The following is a 17865-nucleotide window of genomic DNA, read 5'->3' on the forward strand; positions in this document are numbered from 1 at the left end:
GTGCTATTACACTTTAAATCGCTCTTCTAATCTACTATTTTTGAGCCCTCATTCAGTTGAAGTCCGTAAAAATTAAGAAGCATATATATTTTCAATTTTAGTTCGCAGTGTTTGATTCCCCGCCACTGCGTGCGGTCGTGTTTCAGGGTTTGCTCTCGGAGTTTGTTGACTCTTGACTTGGCTCGCTCTATCTCTCCATTATTCTTTGTTGGTATTGCTCGTTCTATATCACTTTTCAGACAACAGGGTACTTATGCCAAGAATTATGAGAGAGACCATTCGCTAATTCCTTATGATGATCGCTACATTGTACCCGATGCTGTTGGCCTTCTATAAAAATTATTTCTGTTATTTGCGATAATCAATTTATATTTGCGAGGTTACGTAAAATTATACATGTCGTTTAAATTACCTACATATTCATAGGTTGGCTATATTTTGGTCGTATCTTTTTGCAATAAGGAGTTATATATTAAAATATGCGAGTAAACCTAACAAATTTTTATTATTTTATTTTCCATAATGGAAATATTTTAAGTCGTTAAGCCTGAGGAAATCAGTTACATAATTACATAAATTTTATTGGTAGAAGTCTTCCAAAGCAGAAAATTAGCCTCACGAGTCTATTTTAAATAATTTTTATCTTACACTTGGCAACCGTTTAAGGAAAAGTGTTTATGGGCTGCATATTTCACGCCCGTAAGACGAACTTCTATGCTTTTCAGGGATGAGATTTGCGGAGATGCAAATCAAAAGCAGCCTGGTGAGCATGCTCTCCAAGGTGCGATTCTCGGTTCCAGACAAGCTGAAAGAGATGAAGGAGCTGCCGTACGACATGAAATCCTTCATAATCGCCCCAGCCGAAGGTCTTCTGTTGACAGTCCACAAGAGAGAAACTTCGGCCGCGTCGTAGCCAATGAAATCTTACAATCGAACATTTTACGGTATAAAATATTTTACCGCTCAAAATAATTATTGATACCTAATTATTAATAGTATTCCAAAGCGTTCCTATAGGAAAGCAGGAGCGTTGTTTCATTAAAAAATTGATTCCCCTTGTGGGAATGACTAGGTACATGTCAAGGATGTATAATAAAATTAATTAATTTTTCAAGAATCAGATGATTTTTTTCATTCCACTATTTACAAGACAAGCCCTATTCACTTCAGCCAAGGCTGTGCCCAACAGTGGGAAGGGTCAAGGGGTTCTCACCCATTCTAAGAATTTTCAGAAGGTATGTTATCAAATGATAACATAACTCTTTCCCGTAATGAAACTGCCTCCTACAAATGAAACACCCCAGAATTTTTTCTATTAACGGCCTTGGCCCAATCACCCTAAAATTACCACGATGAAAAACGCAGCTGCAACGAAGACTGATGTAACTGTAACAGTATTAGTCACCTACACTCCATAGCACTTGGAATGATAGCTAAAGGTCGGCATTGAAGAAAAGTGGAGGGATTATTGTATAAAATTTTAATTGAGGTCGGGAATACTTCTTCAAATCATTTCTATTTTACATGAATTGCTAGGAGAAAAATTAATGGTCCAGGATTGGAACTACGGTGAACAGCTACAGCTTACCGGGCCACTGCGCTATCCAAAATGTTTGGTTTTCATTCCTTGGTTTCCCAAGGCAAGGCTGAACAAACGTTAGGCCAAAAGTCCTTAGATAGATTTCCGATCCAAGGAATTTATCCACGGAATTTTAATTCATGGCGGATCAAGTAATTTTAACCGCCGTTCACGCGGTAGTTTTGAAATATTAAACGTTTTAATTGGGTCATACGTATTTTATAGTCCGAAATTCTACAGTTTTCTTCGGTCGTAGAGGGAAATTCAGCAATACTTGGAGCGAAAGTTGGGAATATCGGTAAGGGTTCAAAAAAACAAGTAGGTACTTCTTCACACTATCGTCAACACTTTTCCAAAGCCGAATGTTTTAAAATTAATTGTCTGTGTGGGAAGAAGCAATGGAGGAAAGCAGGCATGAAGGCTCTTAGCAAGAGCAAGAACAATTACGCGGACCTAGACATGTGAAACTTTTGACGGATTCGCGCAATATTGGGTGCTAATACTTATTAAGTGGATGCAGTTTCGAATATAACTGCTTTCACGAAGGTTTTCGGGGGTCAATTTTCTATAATTTATTGGATTTATAGGAATTTTGCTAAAGAATTTTGAACGCTGAGTATGGGTGAATCAACGAGTGAGAAACTGCTTCCATTATATTCCACGTAATATAAGTGCGTCCACTACGCGTTGTCTGGAGGAAATGGAAGCCGTTGCAACGGTGCGAAAGTTTCAACCCTATATCGCAATTGGAATTCATTTTAACAAGCGAAACTGCACACCGGTTTTCGGAATTCTAAATTTTTCCAAATAAGAGTTTATGAATTAGATCGAACAATTGTTGTAAAATAACACCTCTTGGGGAAGTAAACCTTTTTCGAACCATGCATTTCTCAGTTCTCTCTCGGAAGCTCTGACTCCGGATGAGAAGTTCCACTTCAAAATCGAACTCGCTCTGATCAACGTAGAATGGCTAGACTTAACTACTAATTGGTTTCTTAATGAGATTGATAACTCGTAATTCATGTCCAATTTTTACCTTGAAATATCCCAATTGGGGAATGGTCATTGGAAAAAATGGCCGATTTTCATACGCGAGCAATATATTCCGACGAATTATGTGTAACGTACGGTTCGAATACTTCTACTTTAACGCACTTGCGTAATTTTTATTTGCAATAACTGCATGTGCAGATATTTGGCGGATTTTTATTTTTTTATTTTTTTTATTTTGCGGAACCTTCAGCGTATTATATGATACAGATGCATGTACTCGCGCAAAATGTTTTCTGTGGTAATATATACTAATTATGAGTCCCTAGAATGCAAAATTTAACTTAAAATAAAAAATTGAACCTCAGCTTTCAAAAAACGACGTTAAAATTAAATTTGAACTTAATTTCAACGTCGCATCTCGATTCCTTAACGCCGAAACGCTGCCTTAGGCGACCGCCATACGTGCCAGCTGCCGGAAATCGCATCGTTTGATACTGGAGTGGCGCCACAATCCTCAGTCCCGTGTCCGCGGCAGCAGCGGCGGAGTAAGGAGGGATTCGGGAATAGAGGGTAGGAGGGGTTGGCCGCCCTCGTAATTTCTGTAAAAATTGAAAAGGTGACTCTCCAATGAAAGTCTTTATCTCACTAGCTAAAAAAAAAGACGTTTAAAAATGATTGATGAATATCTAATATAGCCAATGAGATACGGAGGAGACAGAGGGCACGGATGGAGCGAGTTCTTTTCGGAGAGGGTATGTTGAAAAAAGTGTTAGAGGGTATAATCGTGGGTAAACGAGGGAGAGTAAGAAGGAGTAGGATTTTAAGATAGAATGTAAGGGAGAATTTACAGTGTTTTGAAGAGTGAAGTACATGAAGGAAAGTGAGGCTGCCAAAACGATTCTGAAGTACTCCATGGAAACGTGCCTAAATCGGTAGAATACTTTAATAATTACCTGGCTATGCATATCGTACCTCGAACGCACTATCGCAGAGAGGAATTGCATACCACCGAGGCGATGCGGAAAGTGATGAATCACCCCCAAAATCAAATACACTTATCCGCCAAAGCGTGGCACTTTGCTCTTTCCTCTTACATGCTGGCACAGTTAAGCGAAAGTAATGAACAATGGCAAGGCGAGGAAAATATGATTCACTTGCAATTTCAATTATATTTAGATACTCATCCAGTGGAAAGTGGGAGAAAAACTAGAATTTGCATGGAGCCTATGTATATAAGATGAAATAAATGCTCGTGAACTTGTACCTTTTCATGCCTAGTGACCTATTGTCATAATGAAACCTTCTGTATACTGGAAGTATACTTCAAGGATATTTAATGTAAGTTGTGTTGCATATGCTTCCAGGATAGTTAAAAACCTTTAAGATTCACGCATAGCAAATTAATACATTTCTTATCCTTCATTCAAGCATTTCTTTAAACAGCCAGGAAGAAACAAAATGTCACTTAACCTGTTTTAAAAACAAGCGATTCATGGGTTCCTATTTTAACATTTCAAATGAAATTATGAGGAAAAAGTCTTTGCCACGATCATTCAAAGTACATATGTACTTCAGTCCAAGTGACTGATGAGGGTCCATCCCCGGTGAACTTTGATGAAAAGTTTTCCTCTTTGGGATGTTGGCAAGAAAAGGTGTGCTCTAAGAAAAGTTCACAAATTGTAGTACAGGCAGGTATAGACCAAGCGGAATAAGTCAATTAATTACTTAAAATTTTAAGTATACCATGACTAGTCACAGTGATAACTTTAAAGTCACCCGAAATGCACAAATTGTGCGAAAAATCAACAGAGAAAAATATCTTATAAGTTAAATTAAAATTACTTTTAAGCTGCTCATTTCATCATTAAAATTCCATAATTCTCAGCTTAAAAAACACATAATCACCAGTTAATCTGGGAATACCGTACAGCTCCACATAATCACTCAAAGGACCAATCTAGGATTTCAGGCCACTTCCATTATCAAAAATAGGAAAGCCATTGAAAGCATTTAATGCATTATGCATAATTAGAGATATCGCTAAAGTAATTAATAATATGAATTAAATACATATCACTGACTTAGGCATGAGAAAGAGACATGAAAGTTCAAATCAAAATTTTAATTGGTTTAAATAGTCTGATCTACAGGGCTAGGGTAAGAAACATTTTCACGTTACATTATTACACTTCATTTGTGCTCCAATTCAACATACTCAAGACATATTTTCACATTTAATCTTGAGCACATGATTATCTACATGTTATGTAACAAGGGACTTCATACCATTGAGGCACAAACTGACAACGCGGAAGACAGTAATCAAAGAGCGTCTGTCAACAATATATTCATCCACACTACCACAAAACAATTGCATTACGAAACAGCAATATTCTTTGTGCTCATCCATTTATCAATTTTACATTCATCAGTCTTGGCATAACACTTCTCTGCATTTTAGGTGCTAAAGTAGTTTAAAATAATCACGTTACATAATCAATAATTGTTAGAGTCCACATATCCAACATACAGTTATCTCTTTAATATTATGAGTCCATACATAACCTCGCAACACTGGGAAATAACACCAGTCTTCTTGAGAGCATGATTCAATAGGTGGTCATCAGAGGTAGTTATGATTTCCCATCCAACAGTCTGACATTTTTCTACATTAGTGATGTGCTAACAGGATATATCTTCATCCTAAAAAATCATTTGACACTTGAAGCAGTTCCTTCAATTTTTCTCACATTCCAGCAACTTGTCTACTTTTTCATTATCTCCATACGATCCTCAACGGCAAATAACCAAACACAAGATACTTTCCTCTTCAACACGATACACTTTCCTCTTGAATGCTAAATACTTCCTCTTGTCTCACAAGAACTCACTGCTTAAGGTACCCACGAGCAGGGATATTAAGCAGTGGAAAACCAACTACCGTGTGATTTCACCCCACTCGTAGAATGCTCCTAGCTAGATCCTTGACCAGAACCTCCTTCAGCCATTTGAGATTGCTTCTGTGCAGGCGGAGGGACAGAGCCTCCCATCCTTTGCTGCACTAATGAGAGGAGCATGTCCGAATACTGCTGCATCATTTGCACCACAGCAGGGTTCCCTGGGTCAACCCCTTGGCCTGGTGCTCCTAGGTTGGTGGGGATCATGGGGAGGGAGGGGAAGTCTCTGTGCTTGGGGTTCACTTCGGACATTTGGGGGAAGTGGGCCAAGGGGGCGGAAGACATTGTTTGCGGATCGCAAATAAGTCGAAGTGTTTCCTGTGCCTGGACAACACCCTCTTCGATTGTGCGCAACAGGACTGGGCTCTGCTGGTGCTGTGGCGTTGTGCCCCCTTCCAAGAGGGATATCCGCTTGTGCAGGTGTACAACAGCATCAGCCGACCTATTCAGCCTCTCCACCACACTTGAACACAGCTCTAACGTCACTGCAATGACAAAAATACAAGAGGATGAGAGAGAATAAAAAGTGAGTTACAATTTCAAGGCTTTCATTGCAAATCATTTTTATGGGTACAAAGATACTTTTTATTATGCAAACATAATACAGTAGACTCATGATCATCCCTCTTTGCTAATTTTTTATTTATGTTTCAGTGTCATGATTCCCCTGCATCTTTTGAAACCTTTTCCATTGCAACATGTGTTTTGAGGAGAATATAGTATGATAGAGAGGGAGTGTAGGAAAAGGAGTCCACTTGGTACGACTGGCAATGGAAGTAATACAAAATAATCCAACAACAGCTAATTCAGCACGCTAACAGTTTATGACGTATTATCAGAATAATAGACAATACTTTTTGATTATTTAAAAACAAGGTTGCCTATTTTCTTCACATAAAATATTTTAAAGAGGAAAATCAGTTGTGAATTAGCTAAATTATCATTGTTAACGAGAAATTTTCCACCTAAGATAGAATGAAATTAAATACATTTTTGATAATCCTTCTTTCAGGAACATAGCTATAAAACATAACAGGTACTGGCCAATTTTTTTCTGGAATGAATTAGACCCACACAAAGACGAATACATGTCGTGTGTACCGCAGCTCATTATGCCACAGTTGAACGTGTGGGCAGGTATTCCCCTCCTAATAGGAAAAAATCACAATTTTTCTTGAGTCTTGGGGAGGACCTACACCTGACACTTATGGTTATAGGCAATTTCTGAACACTTTCTATTTATTGTCACCCCCAATTGTCCAAAGAGGGACTTTGAGGAAAAACATATTATGTTTACACGGAGATGAGAACTTTAACTCAATGTAAATGATTTTTTTAGACTGAAATACATCATTATCAAAAATACAAATAAATATAGTTGGCGTTAAAGATCTATCTATCACTATTAACAGGTGGCTCAGCAAAAGCTTTTCTTAATAACATTCATAAATGGTGAAAGGAGTACATAGAAATAAGAAACAAACAGCCACAGTAATGTTCCACACTAATTAAGTCACTCGACTGTTTTCAATGTTTACACTTCATTACCAAGAGCTTTATGGCTTTTTTATGCTACTAAGGCTGTTTGTTTCTCATTAATATGAATTTCTACAACCGTAAATTTGTCGACAAATGATCTGAGGAGTACAGAGAGTTTACTCACATGGCGCACTGGCAATATCTCCAATAGTATCGGCATTCTTTGGATCCATGGAGTTCTCGTCTGCTGGGGACATGAGAGGTCCTCTAGGGGCAGGAATTGGAGGTCCGTCACCATCTCCTCCCTTCCTATTCACTCTCCTGCCTCCAGTTCCACCAGACGACGGTTGTGTCAAGCGCTGTGTCACTTCCCTAGCAGTACGGCCCAAATCCCTATCACCTGCAGACCTCGCTGCACCCGTGCTGCGATTTGTAGCATTGGAATGCCTCATCCCAGATTGCTGCTGCATCATGGTCCCTCCAGTTGAAGTTGGAGGACTTGTACCGGCAGAATTACTGAAACAATAAATGACAGTATAAATAAGCTGGTGAATTTTTACATGAATGAAAAACCAATCTTGTGCAGTCTGAACTGTACTATGTAACGCAATTTCACAATTTTGAAACCCATTATCGACTTTTTCCCATTAATTTTAAAAGAAGGGAGGAAAAATCATCAAACTATATGCTTCAGAATACTTCAATTTAAAGTAATGACACTACTATCACTATCCTATCATACATCTATCGAGTCAGTCTCATTAAGGAACCAAGATGATTTCCAATTAGTAATCATCAGATGGCCATCGGGCCATCTGAAAGTACATATATCTGACTGGCATTTGGGAGATTTGGATTTGAATTCCAGCTAAGCCAAATGACTTTTTCATGGAAAATGTCACCCATGATGTAAATAACTTTGCACTCATGCACACACATGCTGTAAAGAAAATTATTTTTTTCTTGCATTACTTTTGAAAACCATTCTCAATTCACCAACTTTTAAAATATTTTTTTTCGATCATTAAACGATGGCAATGGAAATTTCTAGATAGATAATAGTGGCAAAATATATGAAGGTATATTTGATTGAGCCACCAAAATGCATACCTATCAATGCTTGTACTTCGAGGTCTCTGCTGGCCAGAGGAGCTCTTCCCTCCACTCGGCCCAGCTTCTTCTGAACTTGAATCTTCATTTCCAACATGATTCAGGTTTCCTACAAAGAAATCGAACATTCAAAGTAAATTAGAAACAAGTAGTTAGAAATTATAATGATATTTAAGTATAAAAATAACATTTTTGTAAAAAGCACGTTTTGTCAAAAAGAAGGAAAGAACTGCCTATGGCCACTTAAATAATTGAAAATATCAAATATGATTTATGAGAAAGTAAACTAAGTTTATAACCCTTAACCAGTGACGTGCAATTCTTGTTACATTACCAGTGACGTGCGGTCTGGGAGACCGCAATAAATCAAAAATTCATAAAATATTGCTATGCCATTTTTATTGTTTAGTTTTTCTTTGAATGCTTAACTATTTTAAAACTTATATTAAAATTTTTACACTCCCAATACGAACCAATTTGTCATAAAAATTGTGATTTGAAGCAGGATCAAAAAACTGATGCCAAAAACACTTGAGTTATGATTATTATATTTATGTATCAATATTTTGCCAGATTCAAAAAAGGCCTTAAATGTTAAAGTTGGAAGGCTAAGTAGTAAGTAGCCATGAAATTTATCCTGCTTATTCCTTTTCTTGATGCATTCTTAGTAAGTGACGTGCGGTCTCACAGACCACTAATCGAGTTCAATTGCAAATTTACAGAAATTAATAAACGGAACGTTAAATTTTAAGAGTGGGATGTCCTTGTTATGCAAAAATATGAAGCTAACGAGAATTATAGATATTTTGAAATCTTAATTTTGAAAATACTCATAATTTTAGAAACGCAGCGGTCTCTCAGACCGCACGTCACCGGTTAAGGGTTAAAAAACATTTCAGATTTCAAAAATGAAAAACATGGTGAGCATGTGAGATTATAAAATTAATAATTGCTGGTCATTATACATCAGATTTGTTTCCCATCGAAAGCGAACGTGAAAATTCAATACCCGAGTACAATGGCATTACATGCAAATGCCAACAAACCGAGAGCACAGAAAATAATATACATTAGCCATGGGCTGGAGGGTTAAGAAAATATATCTAAAAATCTCACCAGAAGAAAAAGCAGACGTCAAGCTTCTTCTCCTTGCTGAGCTGCCACTGCTCCCTCCACTCTTTCCCCCAACTCCGTTGACTTTGTTTTGAGAGCTGATGGTTGGACGCATGGCTGATGAGAGACCATTTGCTACCCTTCCGCCGCTCCGATGAACTGTAGTCAGATCTGTCTCAGAGTCACTCTGTAAATAGATTAGAATATGACAATCATTTCAATCTTAAAAAAAAGTCTTGTAACTGCATAAGTACAACACTCAGATCTACTAAATTTATCACTCCTCAAATTGCAAAATTACTCTTAGGTGATTAACAAAAAGATTCATCAGATCACTTTCTCAAACTGAGCAAAGCTATGCTTTCTGCAAAGCATACCTAGAGCTGGATAATGGGTGCTCCCAGATTAGTGAATTCTGGGTATGGTGCGGTAAGCTAAACATGTAACTACATTGATGTAAACAGGGGTGAATTCAGGATTTTTTCTGGGGGGGGCACAAGGGTCTGACAGGTCTTCTCATTTTTCAGATTAAAAACAAAATACAATTACAGTAGAAAATATTCCCTTTATTTTGATATGAAAGTTATTACTATTAAATTAAATGACTGAGGCTCTGTAATACACAAAATAAAATGAACAAGATAATAACCATATTAAAAATCTTGTCTATTTTTGAAGCGTCTGGGGGGGGAGGGGGCATGTGCCCCGTGCCCTCCTCCTTACATCTGCCTGTGGATGCCAATGCACTTAAGTCAATTCCATGCTCACCTGATTCAAAACTCCCACTGAACTGCTTCTGGTGATAGAAGAATTTGAGGTTTGCTTAAGCGTTTGCCTTGGTAAAGTTCGGAACCCTGCTGACGATGAATTTTTTCCGGGAACTTTTCCTGAAACTGCATACAATATTTCAGCATAAATACAAAAGTTGAATTCACCAAAAATCTGATTCCATGCATTGCTTTCAAGCAAAAAAAAAAAAAGTTGTCCCACTTCACTTAAAAAAATACATCAGCATAGCTTACATAAAATAAAAAAATGCATAGCTTAAAATAGAAATGCCACATATTTTTCCCACATCAAACTCTACAACTAAACGTAGAAAATATAAAAATCAATGGCTTAAAATTTCCACAAACTGTGCATATTTTAAACACACTAACAAACCACCAACAATACAACAGGACTTTTCATGAAGTGCAAAATAAATATTCATACATTTACAATTGGGAACACTAAGATCTAAGCCAGAGTATAACAAACCTTTTCAGTTCATGAGCTAAAACCAGGGAGTGAATGACATTTTAATTTCCATAGTGTTTCTGATCATTTTTGAAAAAAATTAACAGTGAAACTTCAGTAGGTTCTTCAAGAACTGGCTGCTTCAGATCATCAAGGTCTAGCCTAGTTAAGCAGAGTCAGCAATGTGTTTAAGAGAGGCCATTCACACGAAAATGAAAATGCATGCAAGACGATTTTCATAGTCACTGCCATTAATGCTGAGTAATTTAATCGAGCAAATAGATGTAACATTCTTCATTTTCAGTCAAAAATGTTTAGCTATTTCCTTAATTCTATTCCAAGGCATTGGAGATCTTATCATGTATTTTCAGGCATTACCTAAGTCTTCAAGTACCATCTCGTTATTTTTGCATTTAAGTTCCACATGCATGGACCTAGAAAGCATTTTGTTTGAAATATATTACTAACTAACCATATCCCTGAGACTAGTAAGTTGAGAAGGGGGACTAAGAATTCGTGTAAAAAATGCACCCTCATTTTTGGCAGCAATTTCAGGGAATAAAGTTGTACCCGATGGGCTTATACGATGAGAACCTATGAAATATATCACCATACACCATACATCCATGGGCGTACCCAGAGAGGGACAGGGGGGGGGCAGCTGCCTCCCACCTAATAGTAAAAATCAAATAAGTCTTTGAGCAAAATCAGTAGTACTGAATTGAAAAAAACTACAACAAATTTTCTTTAAACCCACGAAAAATTATATGTACATATTAGTATAAGATATATAAATAAAATAAAACTATTTTTTCAAGGAAATAACCCCATAAACTAATAAAGCGCAGTTATAATTTTCTTAAAATGTTGGTTTCATTCACCTTTTCCATGTTAAAACACCACACAATGTCACAACTTGGCTGCCCCCCCTCCCCTAGTTATGTTCCTGAGTACGCCCTTGCATAAATCGTTCAATTTAAAAATGTATCTTACAAGCCAAAAAGTACAGTAACTATGCTTTTGCAACCCCAACCTTAGCAGCTTTCAACCCCTGCAATATCCCAGATTTGAGGTGAATTCCAGAAATGACAATTTTAAACAGATTGATTATATAAAAATGGCTTGATAAAGATGTATCTATACCTATCATTTCTTCTTTGTTGTCATCAACCTGATGATTAGCTGATGACAACCTGAGACCTATCAAGGGCTGTAACCTACAGTGAAATAAATTATTTTCCGGCAGTGGGAGAAACTAGGGTAGCTATGATTTGAATCTTCATACATAAAAATAGACAACAACCACTAACAAAACCAAACGTCTGCCATCTCTTAATTTAAACTAATAAAAAATCTATGTAAAAACAGAGACAAGTGGCAAAAAATAAATAGTTGAAAATTTGTGTCCACTATTTGCATAAATTCAAAATGCACAACAAATTTTGGGCAACAGTACCTTCAACATCAATGCTGCTTTCACAAAATGATAATTCATACAAAAAAAATCATTTCACCAATAAAAATCACCTCTAACTGTGCAGTAGTGACTATTGGCATGTATGCCACATGTCAGAAAAAAAGTGATGAAGGCACTTCAGTGAATCATGGCAACACTTCAACACTGCTGCAAATGTAAACGTCAAAAGATAAAAAGTCTTAGCAGACCCCTACACCAAACACAAAGAACCACTCAGTGTGATGTGAAGCCAAGTATAAAAAATACCTAGTTTGTACATTGACAGCTTCCATAGTATGTTCAACACAATCTTCTGAAAATTTTTTATCTGATCTTTTAAGTTCTCATTTAAAAAAATCTTTGAAGCTGGCACTTTATACAGAGCATATCAGTTTCCATTCTGTACATATTTACAACCTTCAAAATAAAAAATATGCACTTAAAATGAAGCTTAAAAAGAATCCTTCGCAAAAACAACTGGAATATTAAAAGAAGCAAGGAAGTAAAAGATGAAGAAACCAATATTTCTACTTCAAAGAGATCACACTTCTAGGAATACATAATGAAATAATTTCTGACCAATCATTGGAAACCAGAAAAAAATACAGTGGTACGACAATGATAGAATGCCCTACACTAACCAACCAAATGCTAATGTAATAGTAACTGGAAAAGTGACTTCAACTGATGATAAAGTAAATGCCAGACTACTACTCGCATCTACTTCATATTGACTATAGGTAATAATGTAATCAGAAGTAATTCATCAAATCAATGATAATGAATAGTCTGAGCCAACCCCAAAAATTACACATTCCAATGGTGGTCTACTTATACCAGGTGAGAATCGATTTCCTATCCACCTTAGAAGGAAATTTTCTGTTTAAGAAGAAGAAATATCTTTTCACAAAATGAACAGAAAATTTGTGGTACTATTTTTAGGATTTGAATGGACTATTAAGGCATACCATTGTTCGGGGGATTGGGTAAGATGCGACGAGGAGCTGGTTGTGATAAGTCACTAAGGGAGCAAGCACGACGCATTCCACCACTCTCCCCACTGCCTCTGCCAGCAGCTGTAGTCAGTGCCGGAATGGATCATGGTATACAGCAGGCAGGCAGCAAAGTGAGAGGCAGGCATTAAAGGTTAAGAGGAGCACGCCGGGTTGATGGAGAAAAATAAAAGAAAACAAAATGATAAAACAAGCAAATACAATACATGCAGGGAATGAATTGCTGAAAGGGCAATTTAGAATCTCAAAATGCATAATTACACGTACATGAAAAATATAGGGTAAAAAAATTATCACCTCAAGCTCTAAAAAGGAATCACAGCAAAAGTCACAAGAAAACGAAGATGCAACATTCAAAAAATTTATGCATTACGAAGTTCTCATTCTCTTCCAAACCTCATGAATATTTTTTTGAAATTATTCATGGGATCTAAAAAACTCCATGTACTTTCAAAATTCAAAAGTATAAGTTTAAATAATGAATACCTCATTGAGCTCTTAGTCATTCCATGCTCATTTTTAATGAGAAATATTTAGCATATACATTGACCGTTGAAAAATTTAATCGAAACAAAATATCATGGCAGGAAAAATTTAAATGCCGTTCATATGAGTTTTTGTCTGCTTCATTGATCATACTCTCAATCAAGTCCATTCATGAGGGAAGGAGCTCATATTTTAGGATTTGTAATGCTCAAATGACCATCACACATTAGAAAGTCAAAAACATTCAACAAAACATTTAATACTTCTAGCCTTGACTCAGCATTCAAATAGATAGTAATGATTAAACATAGTAACACTAAACTATGCATATCTGTACACTACAACTAAACAGTGTCGTAGAAGTGGGGCAACTGACAGCATATCATAAGGCTTGGAACGCAGCTAAGCCAAAACATGAGCAATCTCATGCAGAGTAGGAAACAAAAGGAAAGGCAAGCAGAAAAAGAGACAGAATGCTGACTAGCTTTTTCAACTTGGATGTCATCCCTACCATGGTTGAAGACACTTTTGCACGGCAGCACCTGCCTCAGTGTCACTCTTTTGGCCAGGGGGTACTGCTGTTTGGAAGTCCCGTCGTTACCCTTCCAAGCCACGTGCTTGGGTGATGCACATGATGAGGGAGTCGATGACCCAGAAACAGGCAGTCCTGAGCCCATTTCCCCTTGCACATACTGGTGGTAACCAAAGTCTTCAGGGGAATATTTGAACCTCCAACGCTGCTCATTGTCTGACCAGTTGCGGGGCGAATGAACAGCCGACGAACCCTCCGTGTGCGATTCAAAACCTTCATACCGTGACTCTGTCCCATCCTCTCCCAATCCTATCCTGCGAGAGCTTGTGTCCTGGAGGCTCCGTGTCCTAAACACTGGACGGTGCTTCCTACTGCCAAGCGATGGGCAGGCACTGCCCTCACCGCCTTCCGAGAGGTGGTTCACATCCGGATCAGCCTCCGAAACTGGTTTTCTCCTCCTGCCTGGTGGCAAGGGAGGCCTTCTCTGCTGCCGCGTCTCCCGAGAACCACCAACTGATGCAGCCCCTGCACTCCTCCTTCTCCTGCGGTCACCAGACGAACCCCCACCCTCTGAGGGAGCCACTGAAACTGTGACCATTGCCTCCCTTTGGCATATTGTGTAATCACTCACGCACCTCCTCGGAATGCCATGCCGAGTCTCCGCATCCTCTTCCTCCTCTCTTTCGAGTGAATCAGAGCTAAAATTTCCCCCGGCATCCTCTTCATCATCGTCATCTTTGGTCGCCGTTTCGGTGGGGCATATTGACGGGGAGCTTTCCGACTTGACAAACAAGGTGTTGAGGTCGATGAAATAGGAACAAGAGCGGGAGAGGCTCCACGTGCTTCCGGGAGGCAGGGTTCGAGTCTTGCGGGAATTGCGCTCAATGCAACTCTCCTTGTTTGAAGACCTGTGAGTGAGGAAGGTTAAGGGCGAATCGATAGGCTCGCAAACGGGGGACTCTGGGAGGGAATGATTGCTGGCACCGTGTGCGCCTGAGGAACCATGGTGCTGCTGGTGATGCGGAGGGCGATAGGGTGCTGGGCATAAACCGAGGAACAATGCCGCACTTGGCCTGCCTCCTCTCCGGCCAAAAGCATTCCCACCAAGGTTAGCGGCCGAGGAAGAAGAGCCAGCCGAGGTGGTGTTAGTGCTGTTAGTGGGTTCTGCGGCAGTAGCAGCCATGCTGGAAGAACGGTTAGTAGTGCTGTCTGAGGCCCCAAGAGAGGAGAGTGGAAAAGAAGGATAAGAGATGGAAGACGGTGGAGGACCACTGGGACAGGGGGACGTGGACCCACTGCGCCTAGTGATATCAGGTGACGGAACATTTGAAGGAAGCGATGTGCATTGAGCTTCTTCATTACCTAGATAATTATCCTTCCTTCCTGACATGACGCCACCACCAGCACCACTCCCACCATGCTTCCTAGAATCCCCAGGGATGTGGCTCAGATCTGATATACTCTGGCTTGTCTTCAGAGATGACTGCATTCCCACCTAAAAAAAATACATCGTACAAAATTATACAAAAGAAAAATGAAGAAATAAAAGAAAAGATAATCTCCTATTAACTCATTAGTGCATAAACAGCGTAAGTATAACAAATGTTTCCTCCATTGCAAAATCCAAAAATTCAACTAAAATTTTCCCTAAGCTTCAACAACTAATTCAAGTTCAACTTTGCATATCTTTACAGTAGCCATCAAAGGAAAGTTGAACCATTAAGGAATGAGAAAAGGTGAAATATTACGACATCATGAGCCAAAAAATCCAACACGCGAGACTCTTTATAGCACTTCCCAAAATCACCAAAACAAGAGGGCAATACAGTGCACACGTATTACTCTTAGGGCAAATTTTTAACTCACATTCATATGGTGAAAAAAAATTTCTAAAAAGTTGTTATTCTACATACACTTTGCAATTTCCGCCTTGTTTCCTCCAGCCTTCTCAAAAGCTCTTCTCTCTTTTTCAATGTTTCGGAATCATGACGAACTTGCCGTGTTGCATTAATAACAGCAACATTCCTTAGAGTGGAGCTAGATGATGACGTGGTGCTTCCAACAGAAGTGGGATTGCTTCCTTCGCCTGAGGAAATTATAGATTGATTTTTTAAGAAGAGTTGAAAGTTGAAAAAAAAAAAATTAAAAAATACAATTTCTAAGCATGAATAATGAAAAATAATGCAAAAATTAAAATACAGGGATTTACAAACCACTTTATTTCACTTTATCTGATAAATAAAAATTACCTGAGTTTCCTGCGGCAGCAGGGCCCCTAAACTGCGAAGAAATGCTTGTGCTGCCCCCTTTAGAATTTGCAGAGCTCCGTTCAGCCCCTCCCTCACCTCCATCCTCATTTCCACCACTCAGGGATTCAAAAGTGTTCTTCAGGAACTTTTCTCGGTGCCCAACATGATCAAGACTCTCGGTACTGTAATAATCAGGCAAATTGATAAAGTTATGGCCTGATATTAAAAATATTTCTGGTAATAGCAAGTAATCAGTATATGTAACATGTTTTCTAACTAAGTACAGTGTAACCTCGATATAACGACACCCCACGGTGCACTAATAAACACTCGCTATAGCGAATTGTCGCTTTACCGGAGGTGGAGCAAATAATAGCCAATATACCTGTTGCGAACAGATATACAGGAACAGGAGTGGTGCGGCGACAGATAAACATCTATCCGATAAACGTAAGCATAAATCCAGACGAAAGACGATGTTTTTTTGCATCACTAAATTTCCTTACTCAAATAACGATTAACTATTCAAACAATTTATAAGCGCCGCACTGAATAAATATCATGCAAAGCATTGTTTCGTCAATCATTATATTTATCGAACGACAGTTCACCACATAAATTTGAGACTGAGCACTCCATTAACTTCATTTCTAACAGATCGCTAGCAATTACAGAGGTTAAGGAGTCTCGATGAAAGTCTTCCGGCGGTGAAACCCTCGCTATGGCGAGAGCCAACACCGAAAGGGTCTCGTAAAAACGAATTTTTTAACACACTTATTATAGGGTCAATTGACGGTGCATCGGTTATCTCTCGTAATAGCGGGGGTGTCGCTATATCCTGTACTCGCTTTAACGAGGTTCCACTGTAAGCTATTCGAAAATTCCTCCTCCAAACTGTATAGGTCAAAATGGGCTGACAAAAAGCTAAAGAACTATAAATTCAAACCCTCATTCAGGGTCTACAATATGTGCGTCATATTAATTGATAAAATGTACCTTTATAGGAATGGGTGAAGTTAAGTAAAACAAAAATATGAAGACTTGGAAAATTACACAATCATAAAAAAATAGTGAGGACCATCAAAACATAATACAATGAATGCGCAAAATACGGTGTCTTTCTTGGTGGATTTTTTGCAGATCAGTGGCAAGGATAAGCATCAGGGTTATTTCAGTTGACTGTGACATATTTTTACACCTTATCCTGCCATCATCTTCATCCCTGAAGTCATTTACAAAGTAAGAATCAAAAAAGTAACGGTGCTAACAGACAAAGATCTGAATAGGTGATGGTTTTCCGGGTTTACACCGCGTTGATCCATGTTTTGCGGACAAATCCATGTTTTGTCTGCAAAACATGGATCAACCCGGAAAACCATCACCAATCAACTAACCGCGGAAGCCTCCGTAATAATTTAAAGATCTGAATACTTGAGTATACCTAGCTATGACAACCTCTTGACTATGAGTTGACCTGGGTTCAAACCTCAAACACATTCCTTCAATACAGTGGTCGTTTAAAAAAAAATGTGAAACAAGGAAATATGGAATGAAATTAAGAGGAAAAAGCAATTACAATAGAAGCTCAATGATCCAGAAATCTGAATAAGAGAATCATCTAAACAATAGAAGGTTTCCCGGGTTTTCCAAAATTTCAAT

The 17865-nt window shown here is 38.4% G+C and overlaps 2 protein-coding genes across 9 annotated transcripts in view; one reads left to right on the forward strand and one right to left on the reverse strand.

Moving 5' to 3' along the window:
- LOC124154019 (cytochrome P450 6k1-like) overlaps window positions 1-1117 on the forward strand; it is a 32203-nt gene extending 31086 nt beyond the window's left edge. For all 3 annotated transcript variants that reach the window (XM_046527496.1, XM_046527495.1, XM_046527494.1), the window contains exon 8: window positions 726-1117. In XM_046527496.1, the coding sequence (XP_046383452.1) occupies window positions 726-913 (188 nt within the window). In that variant the 3' untranslated portion in view covers window positions 914-1117. The remainder of the gene's footprint in view (window positions 1-725) is intronic.
- A 3562-nt stretch (window positions 1118-4679) lies between these two features.
- Window positions 4680-17865, reverse strand: part of LOC124154020 (mitogen-activated protein kinase-binding protein 1) — a 361316-nt gene continuing 348130 nt past the window's right edge. For 5 of the 6 annotated variants that reach the window (XM_046527500.1, XM_046527501.1, XM_046527497.1 and 2 more), the window contains 9 exons: window positions 16207-16388; window positions 15871-16043; window positions 15320-15452; window positions 12895-13002; window positions 10000-10124; window positions 9235-9418; window positions 8119-8227; window positions 7193-7524; window positions 4680-6014 (listed from right to left, as the gene is read on the reverse strand). In XM_046527500.1, the coding sequence (XP_046383456.1) occupies window positions 5545-6014; window positions 7193-7524; window positions 8119-8227; window positions 9235-9418; window positions 10000-10124; window positions 12895-13002; window positions 15320-15452; window positions 15871-16043; window positions 16207-16388 (1816 nt within the window). In that variant the 3' untranslated portion in view covers window positions 4680-5544. The remainder of the gene's footprint in view (window positions 6015-7192; window positions 7525-8118; window positions 8228-9234; window positions 9419-9999; window positions 10125-12894; window positions 13003-15319; window positions 15453-15870; window positions 16044-16206; window positions 16389-17865) is intronic. The other variant, XM_046527502.1, reaches the window with a different exon arrangement.

The sequence above is a fragment of the Ischnura elegans genome, chromosome 2, assembly GCF_921293095.1.
Source record: "Ischnura elegans chromosome 2, ioIscEleg1.1, whole genome shotgun sequence".
Classification (NCBI taxonomy): Eukaryota; Metazoa; Arthropoda; class Insecta; order Odonata; family Coenagrionidae; genus Ischnura; species Ischnura elegans.